Source organism: Struthio camelus, chromosome 3 (genome assembly GCF_040807025.1).
Source record: "Struthio camelus isolate bStrCam1 chromosome 3, bStrCam1.hap1, whole genome shotgun sequence".
Taxonomy (NCBI): Eukaryota; Metazoa; Chordata; class Aves; order Struthioniformes; family Struthionidae; genus Struthio; species Struthio camelus.
The window spans coordinates 49,053,663-49,077,182 of record NC_090944.1 but is presented as its reverse complement, the minus strand read 5'-3'; the positions used below and the strand labels follow the sequence as shown (position 1 = coordinate 49,077,182).

The 23,520-nt window shown below is 41.6% G+C and overlaps 2 protein-coding genes across 6 annotated transcripts in view; one reads left to right on the top strand and one right to left on the bottom strand.

Moving 5' to 3' along the window:
- ZNF292 (zinc finger protein 292) overlaps window positions 1–2,621 on the bottom strand; it is a 62,523-nt gene extending 59,902 nt beyond the window's left edge. The window contains exon 1 of the mRNA XM_068937728.1: window positions 2,234–2,621. Within this exon, the coding sequence (XP_068793829.1) occupies window positions 2,234–2,395 (162 nt within the window). The 5' untranslated portion in view covers window positions 2,396–2,621. The remainder of the gene's footprint in view (window positions 1–2,233) is intronic.
- Window positions 1,234–23,520, top strand: part of CGA (glycoprotein hormones, alpha polypeptide) — a 34,420-nt gene continuing 12,133 nt past the window's right edge. Inside the window, exons 1-2 of one of the 5 annotated variants that reach the window (XM_068937730.1) lie at window positions 1,283–1,418; window positions 3,419–3,624. In XM_068937730.1, the coding sequence (XP_068793831.1) occupies window positions 3,569–3,624 (56 nt within the window). In that variant the 5' untranslated portion in view covers window positions 1,283–1,418; window positions 3,419–3,568. Of the gene's footprint in view, window positions 1,444–2,724; window positions 2,780–3,418; window positions 3,625–21,730; window positions 21,812–23,520 lie in introns of those variants that run through there. The other 4 variants (XM_068937729.1, XM_068937731.1, XM_068937732.1 and 1 more) reach the window with 4 other exon arrangements.

Below are 23,520 nucleotides of genomic sequence, written 5' to 3'. Positions count from 1 at the left end.
AAGTCCATTTCGAAAGAGCATGAATTTTTATTCGAGTCCCTTGGTAAACAACTTCTTCCTCCCCTCCCCCCCCCCCATCAGACTTGGTTTTAAAAGGTGCATGTTTAACAACAAATTAGTAAGTTTAGGCCTGAACATGGATTTTCATAAGAAAAATTAAAACAGTCAAAATTAATATTTTGCTAAATTAAAATAACTGATAAAGTCACTCACTAAGTACACAGAACCACAATTAAAGTGATAAACCTGCTTTTGACAGCAGTGATTTACTCTGCACATGTTGAGGACGGTTTTTTCATTCCCACTTACCCAACGACTTCAGCTCAATGAACTGTTCATTCAAAAGTTAGAAGTCGGGTCAGAGCCAAAAAAGCCAGATTGCCACCTCCCAGTGTATGAGATTAAGAAAGGAAGCACAAAGACTAAGTTGACTAAGAACACAGTCATCTGAACCTACACAAACCAATCTTGTTTCTGTGAATTTATGAGGTCATTCTATCCAAATACAGTATCATAAATTTTGAACTGAGGAAAAGAACCCAAAATACAAACTCATATTTAGAGGAAATAAAATATGAAAAAGGAATATGCTTCAAGTATTCACTAGTGAATCTTCCTGGTTAGTAAGAAGTACAATCGAGTTTAATCAAAAAATGACAGACATATGCAAATTAGCATGCTACAACGGCTACAGCTAAGAATCAACTCTTTTAAGGAAAGAGTTACAAAATCACAAATAAAATGCAACTAAAACCAACTAGATTGGTTCATTTTTAACCATTCCACCTTCTAAAAACTGGTCTGCTCCACAAATAGTGACAGTAATGTATAAACAAACATTACTACTTTTACCAGATTTACTGATTATTAAACCCTTATTAGAGCTATCAAAGTGGTTTCTGCAAATTTCTATGGCCTGAGAGTAAAATATTTTGGAATTGTTTTATACACTGTGTCATAATCAGTGTCAGCTGAGAAAGGACGCATAAGAGAAATCAGGGAAATATATAGGCCTGTACAGTAACACAAGTGATTAAAACATAGCATTTATTTTAACTGCACAGCTAGTACAGAAAAGTGTATTTAGAAAGAGATACTCGGTAGGGTCACCATCTCGGGAAGAAAAAAATAAAAAAATAAAATAAAAAAACCACCTGCAAACATCCCTGCCTCAGGACCAGCCCAAACCCACGGGAAACAGGCGTTTTCCCGATGTTAGTCACAGCGAGAATAATTGCACACAATGGTGATTCAAACAGTTCCAGCTCAGGGGTCCTCTCGCAGAGAGGTGCGATTCTGCTCTCTTGACAGCGAGAGAAAACTGCGAACAGCAGCACCGCAGACCTAAAAGTCTCTCCCTCCACCACTACTGGCGACTAAACCGTACTCTTCGCTCAACCGTTCTCTTTCCCAGGATGGTAAAAACTCCGGTATCGCTCCAGGGTACGAGATAGGGAAGGGAAAGGCGAAGGGAGGAGGGGGCGCCTCTCGGCTCCCCAGGCCGGCAAACTCGAGCGTAACCAGGAGCCACCGCGCGGGGGGGGGGAGACCCAGAGTGGACTTTCAGCTCCTCCCCTAGCCCCACGGCGGAGGAGCGGAGCCCCCATCTCCCTGCCCGCCGCCTCCCTCCGCTCGCCCCGCGCTTCGCTCCAGGGGAGGAGGGGTACTGGGGAGAGGAGAGGACGGCGGGGCGGCGGGGGGGCCTTCAGTCCGCTACCGCCAGGAACAAAGGGCCCTTCGATAAGCCGAGCCGCAGAGCACAACAAAGGGGCCTAGAGACTGCGAGAACCGGGGCGGCCGCCGGGGAGGCGGAGGGGGGAAGGCGAGGGGGAAGGGGATTACCCGGGCCGGAGCAGCACCCGGCGCAGGGGGGCGGGCCACCTAATCTCAGCCCACAATGAGCGGCGGCGGCCGCGGCGGCGTCAGTCACCCCGCGGCACCGAGAGCCGGGCCTGGCCCGCAGCACTAACTCTGAGCGCCCCCTCCCCCCCCCGCCGCCAACCGCCGCCGCCAACCGCCGCACCGGGCCGTTGGCTCCCGTTCCGCTGTCCACCGTCGCTCCCCCCCCCAACACACACACCGGCGGGGGCGGCGCTGCTCCCGCCCGCCCCCCGCGCTGTCTCACACACACACACACATACACACACACACACACATACACACACCCCGCGGGGGAGGGGAGAGAGCGGGCGGGCGGGCGGGGGGGGGGGGGGAAGGGAAGAGGCGGCCTGACCTGGCAGAGCTGCTTGCAGTACTCGGTAGCCGCTTGCACAGCGGGCTCGGCGCTCTCCCGCAGCCCCGTCTCTAGTTCTAGCAGCCGCTCCCGCAGGCGCCGCAGCTCCAGGAGGTCGCCACCTAGGCTACCGCTCTCCTGCTCGGCCTCCTCGTCCGCCATCTTCGCACCCCGCTCCGTCGCGTACGCAGCCCCCCCCCTCCCTCCCTCCCTCGCTCTAGCCTCCCGGCCCCCCCTCCCGCTCCGTTCCAGATCACGTGATTACACAATGCCACGTTCCGGGGAGGGGTCACGTGCGGGAGAAAACAGGGAGGGAGGGAGGGAGAGAGATTGGGAGCGCGCGCGCGCGCGCCGGCCCCGGAGAACTCGGCTGGGGAGGGGCGAGAGCGGGAGGGGGAGAGGGAGAAGGGGGGGGGGCGCGCCTCTGTGTCACGTGACGCGACGCCACGCGCCCGGCGGCCGCGCTGCCACGTGACCGGCCTCCCCGCCTCCCCGCTGAGGGGTTTTGGCGGCAAATGGCGGAGGCGGCGGCGACGCGGGGCGGTGGTGGGTCTTGGTGTTGCACGGTGGTGCTGCCCGCCGTGGCCGAGGTCCCTCTCTTTCCCCGTGCGTGACCTCAGCGCGGCGCTAAGGTCTACGGACCAGGCCAACCTTTCTCCTCTGTGTCACCCACGAGCTTAGCAGGCGTCTTTCTTCCCTGAGCATCAGGCCGAAGGTTGGCCTGAGGTGTTGAAGCCGGTGGGGAGGGGGAAAACGGCTCTGGGGGGGGTATTGTGTTGGCCTAAGTATGCAGCACATGTCTCGCAGCCCTCTGTGAGTTTTGCAGGGGTGCGTGGTGCCTGTTCAGCAAGGAGTTAGTGGAGGAACGTGTGGCTGCAGTGAGATCACTGTCTGTCAGGGTTGGAGGATGTCTCTTAGCTAGCGGCCATTGAGAGGAGGTGTGCTGGATTAATCTGGGCATTTCCCATTATCTGCAAAACCAGGAATGTTTGGGAATTGTGCACTAATTTAAATCGGGCATGACATGTATCTTTGACTGGAGGAGAGCGTAGCTGCAGACTCCTCAAAATGTTTCAAATGGTCTTGCCCAGGCCCAGGTTTACTATCATACTGTTCACCCACTAACCAGCATGACTGTTGGACTGATTTAATGATTATGCTGCCTTTTTTTTTTTTGTGGTGGAGGAAAAGTGGCCTTGCTGGTTTCTTGTGTGCTGTTGAAAGCTAAGGTGTGTGAAGAAACAGGCACTAATTGGAATGGGAAAGAAGAGAGGTTCCTCTGAGACTGCAGAGCCGCTTCTGCGAGTGTAGGCATTCATAGTAACAGCACTGAATATGCAAAATCATGAAGATGTCACTGGGGGCCTGGTCATAACACTAAGCTTGAAGAGGTATGTCTCTAGTTTCCCATGTAAGTAATCAAGTAAATGCCTTATTTGTTATTGAAAGCCTAAAATCATTTGCACTTTTAATTTTTAGTACATGTGAAAACCGTTCTGCCACAAGCAGAAGCAGGGAGAACTTTTTTCAGCTTTGTCTTAGGCTTAATAGAGTACCAGAAATATCTAACAGGTTGCATGCATTCCTCACCACCAAATGTGCCTCCTTGCTGCCTGTTATACCAGTACTAATGAACGATGCAAGCTTCTAAATAACTTAATTTATCAGTATGAGCTAAAATATCATCTCCTCTGGATAACTCTTTCAGTCCTATATTGCATTATTTATAATTATTTTCACTTAAGGGTAAACCACAATAGCCAAACTCACGTTCATAATCTGTCATTGTTTTAGCTTGCTGTCTTGTTTGCTCCTTGCCCAGAGGGTTTTCTGAACTGAGCCCAGACCAGGAAGGAAGGAGAAACAGGGAACATGAGTTTCTTGCTTATACAACAGATTAGCGCTCAGAGATGTTAGAGTAAGGGTTGTTTGTTTTGTTTGCATCAGGATCAAAGGGAAAGGAGCCTGTCCTTCAGCTGTCCTATCCTGAAGAGGCCTTGCACTAAGGCCTGCAGGGCCTTATGCAAGGGAGGATTCCTGCCTTTAATCACAGTTAACAGGCAGTTAATTGCTATGCTTAAACCTAAGAGACACACAAAAAAGGGAGTTAGTAACTAGAAGGAAAGATGGCAAACAGCAGTGTTCCCCCCCCCCTTCCTTTTTTTCCTTGGTAACAATGAGAATATGATGACAGCTACTGAGGCAAGTGTAACAGTAACCTGAAGAACTGGAAAAAAGTGCTAGGTGTGACCGGATACAAAAGCCGTGGGATTCATCTCATCCTTGAATCCTGTTAGAAACTGCAATGTGGTAGATCGAGCTCATGGAAGAGAAGAGCTGATGCCTGGAGGTGACAGGCGAGAAAGAGATTGGAAGAGGGGCTTTTCAGATATTTGTTACTTCCAAGGACTTGGGGAGCAGACTGCTAGGCAGTGAAAGAATGTGAATATAAGACGAGGGAGACTGGCTGTTGCAGGGAAAATATTGTCAAGGAAGGGATTTGCTATGCTGGAAAATACAGCGGAGAAACAAACGGAAATAGAAGATCAGGAAGAAGTCAGGGTGAGGGGAAGGACAAAGAATCCCACAAGAAAAAAAAAAAGAAGGTGAGAGAGTTCAGGAGGGGGGGAAAAAAAGGTGGAGAGTGAAAGAGGAACAACCCAAAGTTCACACCAGTACAAAGACGGAATTTCTTGTTAAAAGGAATTGACTGGCTTATTACTGGGGTGTGCCAAGAATAAAGATTAAGATAAGGGCTTGTGGCTGTAAAGATTCCTCCTCATCAGAAATTCCTTTGGGATTCAGATATACTCCCTGCTCTCTTACTCTTGCCGCTTGCCTGACTGATGCAGTGTTTTTGCGCTATGGTGTTTTCTTAGGTCTGCTTAAATTCTCGTATCTCAGATCAACCTGTGCCATTAAGTGACAGAATATCACATGGCTCTTCAGATACTTCGGTTATACGTTTTTGGGATCCTGGGCCTCACTAGAGATAGGTTAGAGGAGAAAGGAGTCTTCCTGATCTAAGCTCCCGTGTAAGTGCATGGGGTATTTACTTATCAATGTCTAGAAATAGTTTTAAAATAAGAAACAGGTTTGGGAAATGCTTATGCAATATCCCACTGTTGGTTTTAAGATACAAGAAGAGAAAAATCGGGTAAACAGGAATAAGAACACCAGAGGTTAGGGCAGTGGGCAGCAAAGAGAAAAGTTTGGAATATTGATGAGAGTGTTACTTAGACTATACGTAGCTGATAATTAAAAGGAGGACTATACCTGTTCCAGGGTGAATGTTGTGTTAATAAGAAACAACTGTGATGTTGTTCTGTATTGGAGCCCAGGCAGCAAAGTTAGAGTGACTAAAGCTAGTTCTTAAACTAGATCCTTTAGAGCTAATAGAAAATGTGATGGAATTGAAATTAGGACAGGAACACAAATGTTAAAACAGCTGTAATGTTTGGGAGGAAAAAAGGATTTATGGAGGATTACGATTTGCAGTGTGATAAATAGCAGAGGAAGAAATAGTGATAGGAAAGGTAAAAACTTGTTTGGTCAATGTTAGAGGAAGATGGCAAAGAGCTTCTGTTAGAGAGCATGAGGATCTGCTACAGACGTTTGGGTTCAAATCTGGAGAAAAACAGATTTTTCATAAGATTGTTAGAAAAATACTGCTTGGAGCAAATTAAGTTGATAAGTAAAGTTCTTAATTTCAAAAGTCAAACTGAGAAAGCAGGGGAGCTCTAATTAGTGATGATAGTTGCATTTATGTGGTTGAGCACTTGTACGTGGAAAAGGCTTGGCATCTATTTAAAGCTATTGACAAAAAAAAAAAAAATCTGGAATTTAAATCTCAAGCAAGAGAGACGGTCACTCCCAGCTGGATAAAGAGCCACTTCAAAAGAGGTGTTGGGAATAAACAAAAGCTTGAAATGAAGGGAAGAAAATGATGGCTTAAATGTTAAGAAATGTAAGGATGAAGTGAGAAATGTCAGAAGTCCAGCTGAGTTTCCTTACAAAAGCAAATTAAAGCAGTGTCTAATGAGAAAGAAGATGTGAGCATGAAAGTTACCACATTTGAGGTAGAAGCAAAAAACTTATTGTATACCCATCAGAAGATCTTTATTCGGTCAGGAATTTCTATTGGTGATGTAGGTACAAAAACCTGAGTTGTATTAATGAAATTTGCTGATGACACAGCATAGTGAGACATTTTCAATAAGAGAGGGATCAAGACTGGGTGACCTTGAGAGCCTAAATAATACAATGGGATTAATTTTAATAACATAAAGTGCAAGGAGACTGGTAGTACTTTCTTATCAGCTGAAAGTGATGATGGGGTAGAAAGTCCTGCTTGTATTAGTTGAAGATGACTAAGTCATAAATGTGATCCAGCAGCAAAAAAGAAGTTATTAAAAGCATAGGACATGACAGGTCAGATATTTCCAGTAGATACTGCAGATAAAGCAGTGGTCTGATCTCATCTGAAGCAGTGTGTGCAATTCGGGTCATTATTGTTCAGAAAAGATTAAATCACACTGCAGGAGGTGCAAAGAAGGGCTCTAAGGGTGATCAGTAGACTGGAGAATCTGGTTTATGAGAGAGGAATAAAAATGGTTCATTTAGTGAAATAGAAGGTGACAAGGGGTATGATTTCAGTCTATAAACACTAAGAGGAGTACGCATGAGAGGAAAAAGTTATTCAAGCTAGAAAAGCTGAAGAAGCTGGCTGAAGAAAAATTGGTGTTAACTGATTGTTGAATACATTTAGGTTGAAACAGACGTAACTGTATTCTGTTAAACAATAAGTAGGATTATTTTTAGGGCAGTGATATGAGCCTCTACAATGTTACAAAAGAAACTTCTTAAAAACAGCAAAGTGGTAGACTTGTGCAAGGCAGCAGTAGTGGGTCTGATGATGAAAATTGATTGCAACTGAGAAATGAGCTGCAAAAGGGGGAAGACAATTAGCCCCGTGTATTCCCCTCTTTCTTGTCAAGGCTGAGGATATTCTCACCTGTAGTCAAAATCATTTCTGTAGGTCTGTATATCCCTCAGTAATCGAAGCGGTTTAAATGTCTCTCACCAGAAAAGAATACGTGTGGAGAACGTGGTGTGCTGGTTGTCTTCTACGAGAGCAATCTCTCTCAGCAGGGAGGAGGAAAGGAGACTGTTTTCTCAACATGCTCCTTCAGATTACGTAGAGAACCTTTCTATTCCAGAGGGAACGCATTCATGAGGGAGGACAGCACCTTTAAAAATACAGCCCAGCTCGCAAATTGAACGTTCAAGATGATTATTTTCTCAGAAGGGAATCTCACAAAAGAGTTTCAGAGCTATTTTAGAAGAAGGGCAGTGATTACATTCTCATGTTACATAATTAAATGAAAAGCACAATACTGTTACTTGTAATTAATGATGCCTTCCTACGTTTTCATCATCTTTTCTGTTCATCATTTTCCTGTGTTTGTTTCCTGATGTGCTCTACCTGCATGCTCAGTAGTTATATTCATGCTGTTCTTGTGAGAGAATCTAACAGAGTTCTAGTTGTGTTTTAAAAAAGTTGCTCAAAGTAAGAAGAAAGGGTATCTTGCAGACTGACAGGTTTTTCCATCACTGCACTCTTTTCTTCATTCCTTCCCCATTTGGCAAGATACGTGTTTAAATTAGGAGGGCTCTACAGAAATGCTTTTTTTTTTTTTATGTCGAAGAAAGAAAGCTTGTATGGGCATCAGGGTAGGGCAGGTCTTGCCAACTTTTTTTGTTGTGGGGTGGATTTTAAAATAATGTCTGTCAAAATCCTATTCAATTTGAAGGAAGCACTTGCTGGTAGGTGTGAGGTCCTTCCCCGTGCGCCCCCCTCCCCCCATCCCATTATGATCTCCTTCTGGCATTTCTGGTCCTCTGCAATTTAGCTCTTTGATAATCATTTTATTACCTAGTAGTGACACAGAGCTCTTCATTGTGATAAAGCATGAAAATGTTTCTCAAGAGTACATTTTATAGCAGCATATTTATTTTAAAAAGAAACATGTCTTTGAATTTTTCAGCAAATTAATACTGAAAAGTAAAAGCCTTTGGTGTAATACAGATCCAAGTGTCAATAGAAGGAAAAAAAAAAAGTACAGCTGGCAAAGGGCAGGAGGAGGAGGGAGGTAGAGGGATGAATTTTAAATACTGTAAGTGTAAATGCTCTATAATCCCTTACCATTCTCTGACTAGTGATGAACTACATGTACTGCCTGTTACAGCAATATTGACTGCAATCAGATGATAAAATCTTTGCATAGAGAAAGAAACCACCGCAGCGAAAATGAAAAGATGGAAATGTAATAAAATTTTTGATTTAAAAGTGATTTATTGGAATAAAATGAAAAAGTGATTCCTGTAACATAGCTGAGGGTTAGTCATGGGAATAACAAAATGCTGCAAGAATATAATCATTTTTTAAATAAAATTCATTACGAATTATGTATTTATCTATCTTCAGTAGCCAACCTGCACTTTGCATCAACATTCCTAATGCTGCAAATTTTCTTCACTCACAGCTTTAGCTTTACTTACAATTAATCCACTGGTATTATAGTGATGGAGATTCTTGCTGGAATGCATTAACTTCCTCCTTTAAATCCCCCCTGAGGCAAGCCACTTGAAAAATATTTCCTTTGTCTAGGACACACAGTTTAGTAGCTCTCTTCTTACAGTGAGATAGCAATTCTTTTGCAGTGATTTATGCATGCTATTCAAATACAAAAACTGCATTAAATTATGTTACATTAAAAGATCCGAGATGCGCTTTCCATTACTTAGGCACAATTGTGTAAGGAAAAACGTAGGTCTGATCCTGTTGCCATGCAAGCCCATGCTTACGGAGACATGGAATCGCTAAAATGTAAAGTTATTACGAGTTGAGTAACTTGTCACTTATAGAGGCCAAATAGAGCTTTCAGATTCATGGATGACTGTATATTTGCATACACCTTTAGCGTTGTTTATTAATTATACAAACAAAGTTGCTTGGCTGATCTGTCCCCTATTTCAAAAGAAGTAGGATAAGGGCTTCTGGAGAAGAGATTTCACGGCTTCTAAAATGGCCTTCAGTGTTTTGCATTCCTAACTGAATGCTTTTGTAAAACCCGACTTAAATCTCTGCTGCAATTTTGGCTGATCCTTGTTCTTCCTTTAATGGTCATGGTGGAACAATGGCCAGCAAGTCTTTTATGGTAACTTTCTACATTTTGGAGTGCTGCTATAACTTTCCACCTTGATCTTCTCATTTCTAAATTTACTCCTTTATCTATAAGCCTAATTCCTTCAGCTTTTCTCATGGATCTTATTTCCTAAACTCCTCTTGCTGTTGTGCTTCCACCCTAGTGGATTCGTATTATCTTTCTTAGAGTACAGTGACCAGTCCTGAATGCAGTAATCTTGCTGGGGCTTTACCAGACCCGAGTAAAGTGGAGTAATTACTCTTTGTGTCACATATTATGTTGTTGACTCTGTAGTTTGTGATCTCCCACGTGGTTTTCTGTCTGCACAGACACTTCCTATCCTATATTTAACTTTATTCCCTCATTAGTTTTCTCTTTCCAAAGCATACCGCTTTGTCTTTTTTTATCCACTTCTCAAATTCTTGAGGCTTATTTTTAATGCTATTTTCATCCTCCAAAGCACTTTGCAACTTTCTCTACCCTGATGTCAGCCTCAAACTGTAGAAGCACACCCTGCGTTTCACCATCCAAATCGTCAATGAAGTGGTCAATAAAACCGGCCTCGGGGCAAACTCCGGGGTGTCTCCTCTCAGATTGACAGCAAACCATTTATTACTGCACTATGAGAACAATTTTTCAAATGCTGAGCACCTACCAGTTTGCTAATTACCTCTGGAACATACTGTCTTAGCTTACTTAGGAAAATGTTGTGTGGGACAGTGTCAAAAGCTCATCCTTGTCAAGATACATCATATCTGCTGTTTCCCACTTATTTGCTAGAGCAATTACATCAATCGAAGCTAATCTCCCTCTCTGACAGGGTAATTCTTTTCTTGACAAACCGATTTTGACTTTTAAAAATTTGTTATCATCATCTTCCAGGTATTTACAAATTCTTTAGTTAATAATTTGCTCTATTTCAAGGGATAAAAGTTAGACCGACAGATATAAAATGTTCTATGTCCTCTATCATTTTAGAAGTTAAGTATTACGTTAATACTTTTCTAGGATTTGAGAACCTTCCCCATTCACTGTTATTTCTTAAAAGTGTTCATTAGTAATTCAAAGGTTACTTCAGCTAATTCTCTGAACGTTTGTGGTGAATTTTGTCAAAGCCCGCTAACTTAAACCTCTAACTTACTCTGGTATTAATATCGTGGGATTGGGGCTGGGCTCTAAGCTTATCCTTGACGATCTTGACACCCCTCCCTGATTCTGCAGTGTGTGCTCAGTGTCAAAAAAATTGTAATCAGCAAAGCATGTGTGCTTCTGTACACCCCTGCTCAGCCAATGTGTAAAAGTACATGCTTAAATGCTTCTGAAATCACTGGCACTTACTGCATTACTGAAGTTAATGAGACTTAACACCAGTGACTCCTCTGCAAACAGCTGCGAACTGCTAAATCGGGGACCTAGTATGATCCCATGCCCTGTAGTATATTTGAATGTCGTCTTGTTTTAGGAAATTATTTCTCTCTCTGCTTGCCTGCATATAAGGCAGGAGCACGCTGACCGGGAAGGAGGGCAGAAGTGAGCGTGGTCACTGCTGGGTGTGAGCAGGTTGTATGAGGAAGTGTTAGATCAGAGTATGTATCAGCCTCCCCTCAAGTGCTTGGTCTGTGTCTTAGACCTTGGGCAGATTTGTCGGATGATCTCCACACTCAGCAGCGAAGCACATGCAGAGACACCTAAGCTGATAGAGGCTGTGTTGGTTCCGGATACGGAAGCAATACAGTTACACTAGGTCATCTCTGTGTCTCTGCTAAGGTGCCTTGCTTCTCAGCTAAATTTAGTAATTCAGATGAGGCAGCATGCTGTTTTGTCTGTACTACTTCTGGGACCAAGGTAATGTGTTTGCCTGGGGCCATGCTACAACCAGGTAGATGCATGAGCTCAGTGCAGTGCTAGCAGAGTGCCTCTGGATCCCGCTGAGTTCATGTCCTGAGTTCATGTGCTCTTTTCTTTGTTTAACCTGTTTTCAGAAAGTTGGTATATGTAGTACTGCCCCAAGAAAAGTTGCAAATGGTTAAAATGGAGGAGGAGTAGATGGAATTAATTTAGGTAGGCTGCTAAAAAATGAGTTCTTGAGCTTTTTGGGGCTTGATCTGAGCTTTATCGGGCCAAATGTAGGCATCTAGGCTACAGTTATAGATACATGCATCTGAGCATCTGTCCAGTCAAAAATAGGTCTAAAATGCTTTTTGTCTATGTTGATTCTGAGGGAATCTAGACAGCCAGCTCAGGTATCTGTATTGCATTGCAGTTGTCTACATTTGATCAGAGAAATCTCAGATTTACTTAGGTGAGTTTTGCTGAATCTGTAGCCATACCTTCAAAGATACACACCAAATATGTAAATAATGGAAGTATCAGTGCATATCCATGATTGCTTTCTTCTCGTTCCCAGTCTTTCATCTGCATTCAATTTTATTTTGTTAGACTTTAATTTGCTAGACTGATGAATCACTTTCTCTGTGGTTAGTGCTTGCTCATTCCTCATTTGCAGAAGCTACTGATTGCAACTTTGTAGTTGGGGCTTGCTTGAGTGGGAGAGGAAGCATGTGCATAGTATTTAAACTCTTTTTTTGCAACCATTTCATAGACCACCTTCCAGATACCTTGTGACCGACCCACCAATGGTTCATAGACGACAGGATAAATGACTATACTGTAAATTGAATGCAGGCTCAGAGAATGTTTTTGCAGGGCCATTGGTACATCCCAGGAAACTGAACTAATCACTCACTGTTTTCCCTGTCCAGTTACTTTGCACAGAACAATTCTGTGAACTGTGCTCTCAGGAATACTGATCGTACGTCTATGAGTACTAATTAGTAGTTTGCTTAATCCAGCCACCAGTGCTTTCTAAAGTACGCTACTGCGGATATCAGGGCTGAAAACACTCCCAAGGATGTTGCTTCCTCTGTTTCACTGCACACTAAGGTAATATTGATGGAAGAGCTAAAGCTGTTAAAGCTCAAAGACACTGGCATTGAGCTTTACTCAGTCTCCCTTTTCCTTGTTTGAGAGAGATGATTTCACACGTGACCCTTTAAACCAATAAATCAATGGCAAACTAGTGACCTTATTTGCTTCAATGAGTCAGTTGTATTGCCATGTTCTGCAGCATATCACAGTGGTGAATCTCATTTAACTGGCCAGTAGTCTCTACTGCTTCCATGTTGCAGTGAAGCTCTGTTTAAAACAAAAAATTCATAGGTATGTTTAAGCTTGGTAACAAGGCAAACCAAATAATTAACATTTGTTGTGTACTGATACTGTATTTGGTAGTGTTTGGTGGTAGCCAATAGAAAGTATACCAAAGTAATGCTATCTCTGAATTTCACATCCAAAACTTAGATATGGCATTGTAAATGTTCAGAAATACCCCCCAAAAAACCCTAAAGGGTATTCCCAGGAAAAAATCCAGTCAGTCGGTGGTACTGAAATGTTTCTGTTAGCTTGCTAGCCAAATGCTCTGGCTGCTTTCTTGGAATGATGTGTAGTGTGCTCCTGGAAAAGAAATCAACATCCTGGAGTTGCGACTGAGGTTTTTCTTGAAGAAACTTGTGTGGCGCTCATCTGAATTGTTTTTCACCAGTCTCTGAGTGTCTGCCTGTGCCAAAGACTCTAAAAGATGAAGAACCTCAAACAATATTTCTGTGAAATCCAAACAAGTACTATTAAATGCTTTTTGTATTACTCTGTGAGCTCCTCTGTGCCTATTAGACTCTAGGTCTCTGTGAAGTCATCCCTACCTAAGAATACCTCCGGGAAGGCTATTATGCTTTTGAAAGTATGCTTGCCATCACAACAAACTGCATTTGCAGCAGTTGGTTGTGGTGCCTTCTTAACATCAAGAAAGCTGAGTACTGGTATTTAATGCCTATGTTGTCTAGCAGTGCTAGTCATGGGTACAAACAGTTTGAGTAAGCAGTTAACCTTGTTTCAGATAAATACCAAATAAGACAAGAGACAACAGATGAACACAAAGGGAAAGAATACAGGAGGCAATTAACGCTATTAAGATCAAACTTCAGCTTCTTCCTCTTCCTGGCCTTCTGGGATGGGCTGTAGTCCAGAGAACTTGGGAAGGAGCAAGGACCTCAGCTTGTCTTAAGTGTAAAAGCGTGACTGTAGCAATTCCTTGCATATGAGCCATAAGATGCTTTGGGCTGGATTCACTTGGTCAAGGGTGGACATTTAAAGAGTAAATATTAACCAAGTCAGTTTTCCTGACTCCCTCTGTAGTCAGTGGGTGGAGAGAAATAAGCAATTGTAGGACATCACTCGTTCCATTCTGAAGAGGGTGCAAAAATAACATTAGGTGAATTGTGCCCTGAACATTCTTTCCATTGAATGCAGAGGTAGCCTGGACAACCAGCTTGGATATACCCCATGATGTTACCCAGATCTCTACTGCAGATGTCTAACAGTGAGGGAATTGAATCCCACAGTGATATCTTTTCTCCTTCTGTGCATTTGTGCAAGGGTCAAATTTAGCCTGAACCTATATTTCTTGACAAATAACATACACTCTGCGCACGTGCAGTGAAACATATGACATCAGTCCCTTTAGGCTGAAAGATAAATTTAACAGAACTGAAAAGCTTAAATGACTGCAGGTTGGTAGGAATTCATTATGGCTCTAACAGCCCAGTAAAATACCTGTTTCAGGTCGGAGACGGCTTTAGGATTTCCTGAGCACAAAATTTGTTACTGAACCATCCATAGAAATTTGCATGAATAACATTAGTCCTGAGCGTTGAAGGTGAGTGCAGTGAACTGAAGCATTTCCCCCTGTCTCTCTTGTATCTGGAAAGAGGACACACACTCCATCGAGGCCATTTAAACTAGGACCTTTTATTTAATCCTTTCTCAGCTCTTTCGTTTTGTAACCTGAGCCTGATGTAAGAAATAGCCTGGACCACAAAATAATGTGAAAGAGCATCTTTTAAATTTGTACTGATTTTCTAGACCTCCTTCTCTGTCTTCTCCCTCCCTCCAAATTTACAGCTTAGACCTTTACAGTCTACTTACATAGAGGTTTAGTTTAACTTTGGGATGTTATGATTCATTGCTGGCCCTGTAACAATAACCAGGTAACGTTGCTGGAGGAGAACGGCTACTAACTCTTGCTAGTGGCTAAATTTCAATGGCGTGGGAAATCAGCTCTCGATATCCAGCTTTCAAAGCACCTTAAGATCTATGTTGAAATGTTGTTATGTAAACGGAAGCCATTTTTATTCCTGAAAAGTAATTTTATGGAGATGGGCAACATTGGTAGGCTTTACTTTCCAGTCTGGAGTTAATTATAACGCACTAGCCCATTTTCCATGTTCTGAATCACTAACACTGATAATCAAATACCATACTGTAAACTTCCATAGTTCCATTCATTTGTTGCTCTGCATGTTTTTCACAAATATGAAACGTATGCTATGCACAATTCCTCGAGAAGGATAGGTAAGTATATAAAGGGATCACTTAGATTCGTTGATCGAAAGAGACCGTTGTGAGTATAGGGTCTGACTTTCTGCGTAACGTAGGCCTAGCACCTCATTCAGAAATGTTGGTGAAGCCCAGAACATCAATTTGAGATATGATGTCTTCAGAAAAATACCCAGGTATCGCCTGCTCCTAGGTGGAACAGGAGAAGCTGGAAGGAACGGCCGCGCTGCTCCAAACCGTGTATCAGGCTGTGAATTCTTGCGGGTTGGGCACCGTCCTGTCATTGCTTTTGGGCACAGGAGCATGATCAGATATTCAGGATCATTGAGAGCACTCTGCTGCTATCTCGGGCAATGCCTGGCAGGACTGTGACTGTTAGGTCTCAGTGTGGGCTTCTTAGGTGCTACGGGAATACAGATAAGTGTGGTGAATGAGTTATACGCAGCTGAATGACCTGACAGACAGGTTTCTCTGTGCAGTGACAGCAGAGAGGGTAAGAGCAAGCTAGTAACAAGCCTTTTGCTAATGTGACAGAAATAAATTTTCTTCCGAATCCATTTTCCAGTTGTGTCCAGTGTCTGTTTTTTAGCATTTCAGTTATTTTCCAGTGCATGTTTTTTTACTGTCAGCACTGTAAGCTACTTCTTGCTTGCAGCAACTTCATTAGAATTTGATGAACTTAAGTGTTTTTTCTACTTTCATCTGTAAAAATCAAGAAATACAGTTCTGTGAAACATGAAAGCAATTCAGAGTAGAAATCTCTACTAAAAGAAGAGGCGATACAGCCAGCATTTGAAAGTATTGAGATTTGGGGCTGAAGAAAGTTAACAGGTAATTGAACGAACAATTATTTCTGTATTGGGTAATGAGAGTTGCTGAAATTGCTAGTTGTAGAAATGAGACATCCTGCATTATTGATCAAGCTTCTTTGTTTTAACTGGACTGGAAGTATACATTTCCCTTTGACACGGCTATTTATGAGATCTAAACCTGACATGCTATGTTCCATTCAGACGGTAAATACCTTTCTTTTATGTATTTTTGCATTAAAAAGGCTAAATACTATAGTAAGTTTAAAGTGAACCCATGTTATCTACCTCTCAGGGGCTACGCTTATGGTGCAAGAATATAACCACTGATATAATCGGTTAGACTGCTAATATATTTAGTTGAGTATTTTACCTCTGTCTGTAAATAAGCACTTAGTATTTCAGAAGTAGTCCAACATACCTAGTTACTTTAACTGAACAATGTTAATGTTATGCGTGGAAGGAATAGCTTCCTGACCTTGTGAGCTGAATTAGTCATTATAAGAAGTGCAGTTACTTTTATTAATTAAAAGTAGAGGAAAAAAATGAATATTGAAATACAATATTTAAAGCCCTTGAGGTCAAACCCACGCATGTTAATGACATTTTGTTTGCTGTTCCACAGTACTTTGGCAGTTGTAATATTATCTATTCTAATACTGCTCAAAGGAATTGGATTTCAAATAAACCTGTTCCAAAAAGAAGCATGAAAACAGAGCTAAATGGAAGCGATCATCCTATTAGTAACCATAAGTTGCCTAGTATAATGTGTCATGATTAAACATTCTGACCTTGACAAATTACAGTAAAAAAAGGGAACTGTTTCTCTTCAGAGGCAGAATTTTTAAGTTTTTTAATTTTCAGTTCACTTTACTAAAATAATGTTTATTGCAATATTTCTGAAGCTCTGTAGCCTGTAATAATAATTCCTTTAAAAAACAGAGGTACGTGTTAGTGAGCTGTCTTTACGCTATGGTTTTAGAACAGAAGAGGCTTTGCAGTCAATTATTTATGTGCATTAAATACTGAAAGCCTTATTATCTCAGAATAATCAATGTTTGGCTGAAGCCTGAGAACACTAACAGCTAATCTTAAAAGTCCTGATCCAGTTTCACTTGAAATAATGGCAGAGCTCCTAGTGATTTTAAGTAGGATGAAGCCAAAAAGTGTTGCTTTGAGAGAGAATTTTAGCCAATCATTTGAAAGCATCTGCAAAATAGCAGAAAACTTGCCTTTCACTGTCTGTATTATACCGTATGAGGTACTTCAGCGGGCGGTAGCTGTTTATTGTAGAACACTAAGCCTGCATTTTCCGTTTCCTTGGGGAGTCTTGTTTAAGTATATATCTACTGAGCTGATGTTACCATCTCTGAGTACAGAGAAACAGCAGCTGGAACAGTTACGAGCGAACTTGGAAGGAGTTGAGAGACTTGGTGAAAGATTGAAATACCTGCATATTTTCAGACCATTTTACAACCAGATTTTCTGTTTAACACTGTTACCTTTTTTTTTTGTTCTTGAATCCCCAGCAAATCTCTCTTTTCTCTCCACTATAGTATGAGATGCTCTTGATCATTCCTTTGGGACCTTTCATTGTTATCTTTCTTCAGTAGTTCTGATAATTTGCCTGTGTCGGTCCAGAGCAGCTTGCAGTATTTGAGAGCTTCTGTCCTCTAGGGACTCTTGGAAGATCACACCAGAAATAAAGGACGTGATACTCAATGCCAGAGATGCTACCAGTGCTCCTGGATTCTGCCCTGATGCAGGATCTGGTGCGGCTCAGACCCGTGGCTACTGCGCCCGCTTGTAGGGCGGCGCTACGAATCTGGACGAAGAAGCCAAGGATGTGTTGGAAGATTGCAAGGGAGAAGGAAAAAAGAGTTTCTGATGTACTGTGAGCATCCGTCATAGCTTCCGTTCTCAGAAGGAAGTCTTGTTTTCTGAATTTACACAAATTATGAAGGGTAGGTTTTTTATTGCATTTAGAGTAAGTTCTGAAATATGATTTAATTGTTATTAAAAAAGTCCTCCAGAACTCAACCTGTTTAGCCATCCAAAACAAAAATCCTGTCAAAACTACATTTTAACAGATGTTTGTCCTCATTTGCTCATCTCCAAAAAAAGGAAAACCAAAAAAGAAGGCAGGAGTGGTTCTGATGAGTGTGACACTGAGAAATAAGAAAAGCTAGTTTGCACAGTACTGTCCTTTCTGCTGGGTAGTAAGGCATAGCAAATTTGTATTGCCCCCATTAGAAGTGGATAGATTCTGCTTAATACTGCTCGTCTTTGACCACGCTTTCATTTTGGGGTTGGGTTCTATTTATTGGTACTGTGGAGTTACTTCTGAATAGAAGAGTGTATTTTCTGAAGCCAGGGAGCCCTTTCCCATTCTTTTGCTGCCAGTGCTAGGGGATGCCTTGCAACTCTGCTGAGCAGCTGAGAAGAAAAGCTTTCTTCTAGTAGGGAAGAGGCAGCATCAGGAAACAGCCTCTAGATAAGCAGATATTGCTAAGTAGAGAAGCAGAACAGATACTTGAGACAGCATCTGGCAGAGGAAGGGAAGTGGAATGAACCCTCTTTTCCAGAGAAAGCTAGAGAAGGAGCTGTAGGGGTCCAGCCCCTAGAAGAGCCAAAAGTTCCGAAACGCCATAGTATTTAGGTGCTGAGCTCACGCTGTTTTCACTAACTTTAAAAATGTTAGTTTAACTTAAGGTCTTTAATATAGAGTCCCAATCTGATCCGGGAACATAGTGGCATCAAAGAAACTTGACAGTTTTAGCAATTCTTTGGCCTTTTTCATCTCAGAACGACTTTTGCCGCTATTAGACCTAGAAAACAAAATACTGATCTTGGCAAAGCGTGTTTGGTGGTCCAATTTGACATTTATGCTTACCTATCTTTTCTTCATCTATATACTCATATAGACAATAACACCATAAGTAAAAAGAGAGTTAAAAAAAAAAAAAAAAGCCGTGGTGATACTGTTAAGTAATTTAAGCATACACTATTTAATAAATTAAAGTTATTTTTCTCTTAAAACAGTGAGCTATGTTTTCTCGTTTCTTATTCAGTCACACATTAAGACAGATTTGAGCAAGTATTTTTAGTTAGAGATTTGGAGCGGCTAAAGTAAAAAATCCTCTTAATAAAAATAGGGGCTTTTTTAAAACGATCTTTTATGCCAATGTAATTCCATTGACTTCTCAAGATTTCTTCCTAATACATTCTGATACGAAAGGAGTATCAGATTATGGGCATTTTTATTTTTCTTTATGCTGTAGGGGTAATGCTATCACTGTATTTGAATTCTTCTAATAAAGGAACTGTTTTATATAACATTTCCTTGTTACTCGCTGATGATACACTACAATACCTAAATAAATAAGTATCAAATGAAATACATAATACAGTTGCTCTTTATTTTCCTGATGAAGGGGATAGTTTTCTGGTTTTTGTGAAGTATCACAAGTCAGGTTAGGTTTCCCACAAGTCTACAAGCTGAGTTAAAGTATGAAAGGACAGAGTCAAGTCAGATGTGCTCTATACATTTCGGTAATTTTTATCCTTTTTGCTTTGAATGACAAATATAAAGCTTCTGTCTCTCAGGGAAATAGTTCTCAGTAAACTGTGTGTGTGAGGGGGGATTTTGTTTTGTTTTTTTTTTAAACCGGTAGCTTTCATATTCCAACTACCTTTCATATTTTAACATGCTTTTGTTATTAAATGATGCAAGGTTGTACAGAGGAGAGAGCATCCTTTATTAGACAAATTGATATCATTGGATGAAATCCAGACAAGCTTGCGGGTGTGGAAACCCATCTTCAGTTTTGAAAGAGAAGCCAGTTTCAGGCCAAATATAGGCCGGTGACAATTGTTTCGAGTTTAACTTTGTTATAGAGATGAGTTGGACCATTAGAGGGGAAAAAGATATCTGACACCTTGAAGCAGGTAAGGTTGTTAGTCGTGGTGTTACAGAGAGGATGACGTGTTGATGGGAACAGTAGGGGGTTTTACTGTGAGCAGAGTTTTGGGGAAAGAATCAAGAGTGTGGCGTTGCTGAATTTAAACCAGCAGCCGTGTGGGCCTGTTAATCGGGTATGAGTCTAGACTGTTACCGGAAGTGATGGTTCGGCTTTCTCTGTCCTCAGAGCACTGGAACAGGTTGTCGTGAGAGGCTGTGGAGTCTCCCATCTTTGGAGATACTCAAAAGCTGTCCGGACAGGGTCCTGGGCAACGTGCCCTAGGCAACCCTGCTTGAGAAGGCGGGGGTTGGACCAGATGATCTCCAGAGGTGCCTTCCAACCTCAACCGTTCTGTGATTCTCACAGCAGGTGCTTGTTCTCACTGCTTGACTTGCGCTGGCATAAACACCAGTGCGATCATCTGGTGAGCCAGATTAGGGAATGGATCTAGCTAAAAACTAGCCTTTTTTTTCTGCTGTGGGGTCTGTCCAGGTGCTGTTTGCTGGTCTGGCCCAGGTCTGTGAGGCACAGCTGAAAGCGAGGGTGAGAAGGCGGTGCTAGGGAGAAAGGCAGGACTGAGCACGCTGGCAGCACTCCAGGCTTCTGCCAGGCCAAAGCGGTCGTGTGATTGTGGCCTGACATTTGATGAGAGTCAAGGCAAGGGACAAGAAAATCAAATTGCAGAAATTCAGATACATGCAATTCAACAAATCCAACTGCACACTAAAATTTTGAAAGGTACGAATGGAATCAGGAACCAAAGTCTCATTTTCGTAAGAACAAAATAAGCCATACTGGTCTGTTTCAATATCCTGTCTGCAACAGTGTCCAAAAGTAGATGCGTAAGAAGTAATTTTAAGCCTTTAAATATTTAAGAGTTTCCTAAAGTTATAAAATATTTGTACGTTTCTAAGGGTAGGAATTAGTTCACCTAATAAAGGCATCTGAAAGTTAGTAGTCCAAGCTAGTTACTCTAGGCTTTCAATGGTGAAAAATACGACTTTTTCGAAAGTGACGTAATCTCATATTGAAATAGATGTTTAGGCCATCTGTTTAGGCCTGTGTCTCTCTCCATTGGCTATAAAGGCAGCCTGGAGTGACTAACTCGGATTTAGGCAGCTACCTTTTAGGTATCTGAAATGATGTGAAATGAATCTCCCTCAAGTCTCCACGACGAGAAAATAAAACCGGCCTGCAGGAATGGCCTTCAGTACTGACCCAGGGCTGCCTATGTGGCCAGCGTGTATTTCCAGCCAGCATTTGGATGTAGGCATCATGTTTGAGAAGGGAAAGAAAAGAGCTGAGTGTGTGCAAGCCCTTCCATGCTGCTTCACCTCCGTGCCAAAAGACAACAGGTGACCTGTCTTCTTTAGCCAGCGTTGACACAGCCTTTGTCACTTGGAAGTTAAGACTTCGAGTCCCTAAGCCTTAAAAATCTGAACCCTGATGCAATTTCAAAAGTGCCTGCATTGTGCTAACTTTATTCTGAAAAGAAGATGAGATTCTGCAGAAAATCTTATCTTTTAAAAGAGCTAATCCTTCTATATTTATCCAGGCATTCAGTCTCTGGGCATTAAATTCAAATGGAGATTATTCTTTTAAATGTTTGTATAGATGTCTCCTGTTCTTTTTTTTTTTTTTTTAATCTCTGCTAAAATAATACCATTGTTGCGGAAATGTGTTATATTCTTAAAAAAAAAGTTATCGAGTTTAAGAAGCATTAGGAAACCTTTGTAACTCTTCCTTTTTTAAAATGAAATTCTGTTCACTGAAAACTGCAGCAAATTACCAGATGCTAGATATTTGAGTTCCCCAGGAAACTGTTACGACATTGAATTTGTGCTCACAAGCTGACCTTTCTTTCATTACATAAGAAGAAAGGGATCTTTATGAAAGTCACATAGACGATAAGATCAACATAGCGGACTGGTAATTACATAAAGTAATGTTCAGTCATTAGACAAAATGTACAGTTGATCCTATGGCTTAGATGTGGGCGAGGAATATGGTTTAACTTTTCTGGTATAAAAGAAAGATGCAACTTTTTCATCCTTCAGTTTTGGGAACATACATCTAAGCTCCAAGGACAGCTCTCGTTCTAAAGCCATCCTTCCCAACTGTCTGATTTATTCTCATTGAACCAGGGAGGTAATATCTTTTAAAATTCTCTTTGCTATTGAAGAGGATCAATTCCATATTCTCTACAGTCTTTTCTGCATCTCTCCAAAGTTTTATTCTCCTTCCTTTCTCTCAAAGTTTTTACTTTGAAAATTAACCTAAAAGGTTGCTTTGGGACTAAAATATCTGTGCTTGGGGTTGAACTGGTCTTGTAAGTAAGAGAAACGCTAGGTTCTAGAATTCTGTAAAATGTTTGCAGCTAAATAATGATGTTTTTGTGATTTCTGATGGGGTCCAATAATGCTTCATTAATAACCTTTTGTTTTTCTCCTGGTCAGTAGTATTTCTGCGAAGTGTCAAAAGTTAAACAATCTGTGGTACTAATGCATGTTTTAGAGCCTTTAAATTGCCAGTCACGATTAAGTATGTTAAGGAAAAAAAAATTCCGTTTTCAGTATTTTGCCAACAGGTGACCGTGTACATGACATAGAGCCACAAGTAGAGCACACTGGCACTCCTAGTTCATTGTCACTGTGGCAGAGCTATACATCACTGCTAAATATTCTAGAAAGGAGTGAACAGAATATGCAAAATATTTAACTGTGGTTGAGTATGACATCATCAGAGCCACCATATAGAAAAGTATGCAGGTTTGTCCCAAGGTTATACTGAGTACACTAGATTATTTCATGCAGTCAATACAGAGGATGCCCGTATTACAAAGTTGGCTGGCATGTTCGTAAAAAGACGCAGACTTGCAGAATTTGACTAAGATTCTTATACAGTGGAGTATGAGGTAAATGTAAAATGCCCACAAAGTCTCAGGTATACGTGAAAAGAAGACCTGTTTGCAAATATATATGGTCAGTTGTCTTTATTATGATAACTGATAATATAAGTTATAGAAAAAGAAAGGAAAATATTTTAGATAGGGAGATGACACTTTAAGGGCTAGGGAAGGTTTAAAAGTACCATCTTTTCAAAGATCTACTAAAATTCATGCATTATATGATGTTCTAATAGCTTAAGAAAGATGATAGCAATTAATAGAGCAAAGTAAAAGCATCCTTTGATTTGATGGTGAGGTTAGTGAACTGGTATAGATACTAACTGGGTTAGCATCATGAGCACTGTCAGAAAATCAAATGCGTTGAAGGGTGTATTCATAAGACCATCAGCCAAAATCACAATCACGTTAGGAGAGTAGAGATCACATCTAGGTTTCATCGGCAGGTATCTTTGTTGTTTTTAATATGAACCTGACAGTCTGACTCAATGGAAGAAGCGCAAAACTGCAATTTCAGTTCCCCTTTTAGTTAATGTAATTTAAACAACTTCCCTCTGGGATTACCTCAAACTCTTATAATATACCAAAGCATAACATTGTGTGTGGGTTTTTTTTTTTTTTAATAGGGTGGAGAGTACCACCATGCCTTCAGCAAAGAGCACAAGATCACAGATAATCAGTCAAGGGTTGTGGTGTTATTACTGTGGGTGACATCTTATTAGAGAGCCATCGGATCATCCAGGTCAAAAGGCTCAGGGTGGGGTAGAATCAGGGTGTTTGGAAAAGGCTGTCAGTCTCCTGTTGGTAAATGAACCTTTCCAGCTGCCTCCATTACTCTGGGGCATGTGTTAGTCAGCTCTGAGCCCTTGGGTAGAACAGGACTTGAGGTTAAACCGTGATTTTTGTCCCAATATAGGCGATTCTGCCAGCATCACATCACCTGTATGGTGCC